This window comes from Lactuca serriola, chromosome 4, assembly GCF_051521515.1.
Source record: "Lactuca serriola cultivar US96UC23 chromosome 4, Lser_US96UC23_V15, whole genome shotgun sequence".
NCBI lineage: Eukaryota > Viridiplantae > Streptophyta > Magnoliopsida > Asterales > Asteraceae > Lactuca > Lactuca serriola.
In genome coordinates, this window is record NC_136411.1 from 327,074,315 (window position 1) to 327,080,633 (window position 6,319).

The following is a 6,319-nucleotide window of genomic DNA, read 5'->3' on the forward strand; positions in this document are numbered from 1 at the left end:
CACATGGGTTTTTTATTAAATATAATTTTCTAATTAAAACAATCTAAAATAAAATTAATAAAGATAAAACTGTCTTTTTATGTTCAATAGAGACAATACACAACAAAATAAAGTTTAAGGGACTAGGTAGGTAATAAATTTAAGTCACAAGGTGATCCGAATTTAAAAAGTCTTTTGAAGGACCAAATGTGCAAATAACCTCTATCCACAGGGGCCATCCGTGTAATTTACTCAACCCTTGAATACATTCTTAAAATAAATGAGGTTGCAAAAAAGATTTGAAGATAACATCAAAGACGGAGAAGTCAAACATGGTTAATCTAGAAATCCTTCTTAATAAATGAAGATTTTTTTTTGCTACATGTCAATCTCTCTTGAGTTTGGAGACTTGTCATTTTGTAGTATTTTTGATGTATATCTTATCCACTTGTCAATTGTCAATTTTAAATTTGTTTCAATTTTTAAAATTAAAATCATATATATGTGAAATATTAAATATCATATATATGATATTAAATTACAATAAATACGTTTATTCTTTTTTTATTTTAAAGTTGTACATTAAAAAATATTTTGTGTTTACACTTTACTTTAATATTTCATTTTTTTTAAATCAACTCATATAATACAAGGGTCTCACACCTAGTAGTTGAATAAGTCTTAGGGACACATAATAACAACAAATTCAAACTTAACACAAATTTATCTCAAAACCTAATCTACAAATAGTTGAATAAGTCTCACTCACATTATATCAACTAATATTCAAAGTAAACAGAAATTTATCTCAAAAGCCAAGTAAATAATATTTCATAAGCATTTTATCCTTAAAATCCACAAACAAACACACAAATAACATACACATACGGTTTATTTCAAGTCACACTGAAAACAGAACAGAACAAATACTTAACAAACCAAAAGATAGATAAAGCAAAGAACAACAACCTGGGAACTCCAACTCCGATTCCGATTCCGATTCTATTCTTCTTCCGATTCCGATTCCGCACTCTGAAGCCACTCCACAAACGGCTTCACATTCTTCCAAATCAACGAGTCCTTATTCCCACCACTCAACCCCTCCTCATACCACTTCACCACATACTCCTCTTCCAAAATATCAACATCATACAACGCCTTCAACACAAGCGGAACCTCCTTAACCGCATTCCCATTCCCATTCCGACAAAACTCCTCAATCGCCCTCAACACCAGAATCTGCGATTCCGCCCCTTCACCCACCACAGCCGCCAAATAACTCTTCTTTTTCACCACATGTTTTGCAAACCCTTTTTCCACACCATCAACCACCGCTTCATAAATAGCACTCACATTCTCTTGTTTCGAACCCGACAAAATCCCCATCAACTCCTTCGGTGAAACACCCTTTTTAATATTCTCCTTCGCCACATCAGCAAGCTTCTTATTATTCCCATTCCCATTCCCATTCCCGTTGACTGCTTTGACTTTTTTCGGCTCCTCGGTTGCTAACATCACCATGTCAGCGGTCACGGAACTGAGCTGTTCTTGAATCCGTTGTCTGGCGGCCTCCGCTGACGTGTCGGTCTGCCATTGGACGTCCCCGTCATCTTCCGAATCGTCCTTGTCGCCAGCCTGGCTGACAGTTGGCGAGACATGATCCTCATCAGATGCATTTCCTTTCTTTTTTGTCGGCTTCACATCTTTCTTCTTAACATCTTTAGTCAACTTCTTCTGTACTTTATCAGCAGCTTCACCTTCTTTTAATCTTTCCTTTTCTGCCCTTCTCATGGCCTTCTTATCTTTCCCACCCTTTTTCACTTCTGGTGGATTTTTCAAAATAAATGACGTCAGCTTATCCCTCATGTCCACATCAGACACAAACCCACAAGCAGCACATTTCAACTGCACCATTTGAGTTTTTGTAATCAAGATTTCAGTTTCAGGATTCCCACATCCGTAACACTGAACATACTTTTTTATGAAATTTTCGAGAAGACCCGCGAGTTTTGAAGTGTCGTGGGCCCCGTTGACCAGGGACACACCCGTCTTTTCATCGAATTTTGATTGTGCACCGAGTTCACACCCGAAATATTTAGTGGTATAAGAAGGTGGACGAGCCAAAGCTTTTGCCACATCAACCATGTTGACTATATTTGTTTTGATTCCATTTCCACGCCCTTCGATTTTTGTAATCATTTTTGGCATTTTGTATCTGTAAAAGGCGTCATCGCTGTTGCTTGCACCAATGTTTTGTAAAGCCATTTTTGGTAAGTGTTGGGAAGTGGTTAAGATTCTTGAATTTTGATATTAGATTAGTGAGGTAATGGAGGTTGAAAAGTGGGGGGTTTTGGAGGGGTAAAATGGGGAATTGGAAGGTTGCGATAAGGGGCAACCGTGGAAATCAGTGTGGTCCTGAAATGGCGCTCGATGCATACAGGTGATTGGTTTTGTAGAGGAAGGAGTTTTCTCCTTGAATATAGGACAATATTCTCCCAACAACCCGATAGACCCTAAGTAGAGGATAGCCTGCTCGGACATAAAAAACGCTTTGACTTTCACAAACACTCCAACTTGAAAGTTGTAGAGAGCTGATGGCAACAAGAAGCCTTCAAAATGGAGAAGGTGAACAATTAGTAAATGATTAAATCAAGAATGTAAGAATACTATCATACAAAATGTATCTTTCAATAAGGTATGTCTCTAAAGTTACTAAACAAGGTTTATTATTCTGTTAACTTGCAGAAAGTTGGAAGAACAAAAATATGACAAAGAAAGTAACTTTAAACAGACTTTAGCAAAAGTTTTCATTATATTAACTATAACTGTTGAGATATAGAAAGTTACACTACCCTTTCCAAGATGACCAATTTGCAGAAAAGGGAAAACATGGGAATACAAAGAAGAGAGATGACAATATTACACCATAACACTGTTTAACATAACAAACAGAATTTCATGTGAATCGCTATTTGAATCAAACAAATTTAAAACCTATTCGGTTATCAATAACTGTAAACAATTGGCAAAAGAAGAATAATTTATGTTTATCCACACGTTCACTCACCTTTCACATGATCTCACAGTAACAACATGTCTTTTCCCTACCCGAAGTTCCCTCAAATTATTAAAGGACGCCGCTTTGATCATCAATAAATCATTAATCACGTTTTGTGACAGCTTATTCTCACAACACGACACATGATAAATCTCATACAGTAGTTTCCTCGAATAATCAAAGGCGACCACTTCAATCATCAGACAATAATGATTCATAACAGTTGATAAAGACGAGATAAATCAGATCTAAAGATTAATCGAACAAATTTAAATTGATGTAATACTACGACGAATTCCAAAAAGGAAATCCAAAAATTACGATAACTGTAATAACAAGATTCAGATTTCGTATAAACAACGGTTGTCGGATTCAACCAAATACCAATGCTTATCGATCATTAAAACAACAAAAATAACTTAATCGATTTATAAACAAGTAATCGGAGATCCATCCATAACGAAAACCTCCAATTAACAATCAAATAAACATCGATCAACATGAATCAATACAAGAGAACATAATCAAACAACTAGTAAAGAAAGTTGCAAACAAAATCGAACTGAGAAATTCAGCAAACTTACCGATCAACAGAGATAGATAAGAAGACGTCTAGGGTTTTCGATTGTGGCCGAGAGATGAGCGATTGAGAGAGAGAGGCGGCCAATCGGACATATTTATATATAAGGTTGGAAATGTTGGTGATATTCCACCTGTGTACTTCCAATCTTAGCCGTCGATCTAATGACCGACGAGATCAACGGTACACACGCCACGCTTTGATCCTAATTTCGAGCATGACTATTGGCCCTTCAACTTTTAATACATATTGGTTTTGTCCTATAACTTTTAAAATTGTAATTATTGATCCTTAAACATTTTAAAGTCTTGCTCTTACAATTAGCAGGTATGATTCAAAATGTTATTTTTTTTCATTTATAACTCAAGACATCAAGAAATATGTACATGCCTTAATGAATTTAGAATTTAGTTAAAATTTGATATTATTTAATAAAATAACATGTGATAATTAATATGAACCAATGGACTTAGAATCTAACCGTATCAATTTTGGAAGTATATCCCTTAACCAATAGGTTGATAGTTTACGTTTTGCTTGAGACAATAACATAATTTATGAATAAATTAGATGTAGATTAAGTGACTTTAAAAAGATTAACAATAATTTTAAGTATAGAGCTTTTCAAAATAAATATATATTTTAAAAATATTGTTATTTTTAATAAATAATTATTAAAATGGATTTAATTTGTATACATAAATATAGCAAGATATATTTCTATTGGGTGGAGATTCTATTTTCTTATAAGATATACGATGAAATGTTCTTTCCAATAAGGGTGTCAAAATGATTGAGTTTTTACATCTCGTTCCTTTTCCATCTTTACATATTTTTAATTATTACTATAAGGTTATACTGAGTGGAGGATGGAAAAGGAGATGACATGGATGGCAACACCTCCCCTAGGGACGACATGTCCAAGAAACCGAATTTTCTTGTCGTTCTCTCATTATTCGTTTTTTCTCTCTTTTTCTTCTGGTTGCTCTTTACATATATTAGTTGTGAGACCCATGTACAAATGATCTCCAGCCTAGCTGCTAGTGATGTACTGGGTTTATAACCCACAGTGGGGTGAGGTTGGATGTTCAAATCTTGGGACTCCATAAATCCTCTTTAAGTGCCCCTTGTGGGGGAATTTTCCCTGAAAATCCTGTCAGGGGTTGGGTTTGCCCGCTTTGCGGAGCTCGAACCTGGAGTGCACGTTTAAAAGTACGTGTAGGCTCCGTTAATTTATTTGTCGTTTCCAAAAAAGTTGTGAGACTCATGTATTATATTGGTTATTTTTTTAAAAAAAAAAAGTTAAATATAAATATCAAAATATTTGAGAACTTTAAATTTATAAGAAAAATATTGAATTATTATAATATTAATTTAAATAAATAAAAAAACTAATAAACTTTAATTTTGAGAATTATGAAATTAAAAGATAAGTTCATTAATGAAATTGATATACATTTATTACTATACTTATTAAAATTATTATATTAAAATAGTATGTGGAATTTAATAAAATTAAAAAAATGACATGTGTAAAAAAAATTAATTCAAAATAACCACAAAATGACATTTGTCAAATTTAATTAGAGTGTGACAAGTAGCAAAAAAAATTATTTATTAGAAAGGATATATTCTCGTTATCATCAACATCACATCCTTCAATGGCAAAGAGTTACATGCATTGATAAATCCTAAGTGAGACGAGTGTACATGACAAGCAAGATACTTCTCCTCTTATGCTAATAGAATTGATTTATTTAGATACTAGGCAAATGTCCGCGTGTTGCGCAGAAAAACTTATTTAATTGAAATATTTATAAATATATGTTTTTTTTAAATATAACAATAATGTTGTTAAATTTGATATAATAATTTGTATACTAAATTGATATAATATATTGATTATTTTGAATTATATGATAATATATACATTTATTATAACTGCATAATCTCAATTGTCTGAATGACTTCTACCCGCGAGTTACTCATGAATAAAATTAAATATAATATATGGTTTAATTTTATTTATAGTTGTAATTGTTAATTAATAATTTTAAATTTTATTAGTTGCTTAACATTTTAATTTCTATCATTGTAATTATTTAAAACATCAAACAACTTTTTTTAATTTTAAAAGTAACAATATAATCATTTATATAGAGTTGTTTTTAACTATTGTTATTGTAAGTTATTTTAAGCTACTAATTTGAAAACTTTTGACGATTATAAAAATATATTCAGGAAATATTTTAGTTAAATTGACATTACAATTTAGTTTTTGCATTTAGAGTTACAATTTATCATTTTTAACTATTCACAAAATATTCTTCGAATTTTTTAAGTGAAACTGAAATTTATATTGAAGTTGACAATGTAATGTAATATTAAAATTAACAATTTAAGTATTTTGTCAAAACTGTTCAAAAATTGTAACTTTAAACTGATAATGGTTTACATACAACAACATATTAAATCGAATAAATTTAGTATAATATGTTAAAAGTTAAAACATAACTTTATAAGTAAAAGTAAAAATATTATTTTAATATTAAAATTTAGTTTATTTATAATTTCACTTTTGGTTTGATAATTATTTAACCTTATTAACCAACTTATAATCATTATTAGAAAGACAAGACAATTTATCACTTTTAACTATTTACAAAGTATTCTTTGGGTTGTTTAAGTTGAACTAAAATTTA

At 31.4% G+C, this 6,319-nt stretch overlaps 1 protein-coding gene across 1 annotated transcript; it reads right to left on the reverse strand.

The window, feature by feature from the left end:
- Positions 1–781: 781 nt before the first annotated feature.
- Positions 782–3,734, reverse strand: LOC145097416 (eukaryotic translation initiation factor 5-like). Its single transcript, XM_079034966.1, has 2 exons — positions 3,622–3,734; positions 782–2,588 (listed from the first exon to the last, which is right to left on the reverse strand). The coding sequence occupies exon 2, from the start codon at positions 2,242–2,244 to the stop codon at positions 982–984; it is 1,263 nt and encodes a 420-aa protein (XP_078891092.1). The 5' UTR covers positions 2,245–2,588; positions 3,622–3,734; the 3' UTR covers positions 782–981.
- Positions 3,735–6,319: the final 2,585 nt, after the last annotated feature.

Coding starts and splice junctions, on each gene's coding strand:
- LOC145097416 (XM_079034966.1), bottom strand. CDS start 2,244: ATGGCTTTACAAAACATTGGTGCAAGCAACAGCGATGACGCCTTTTAC.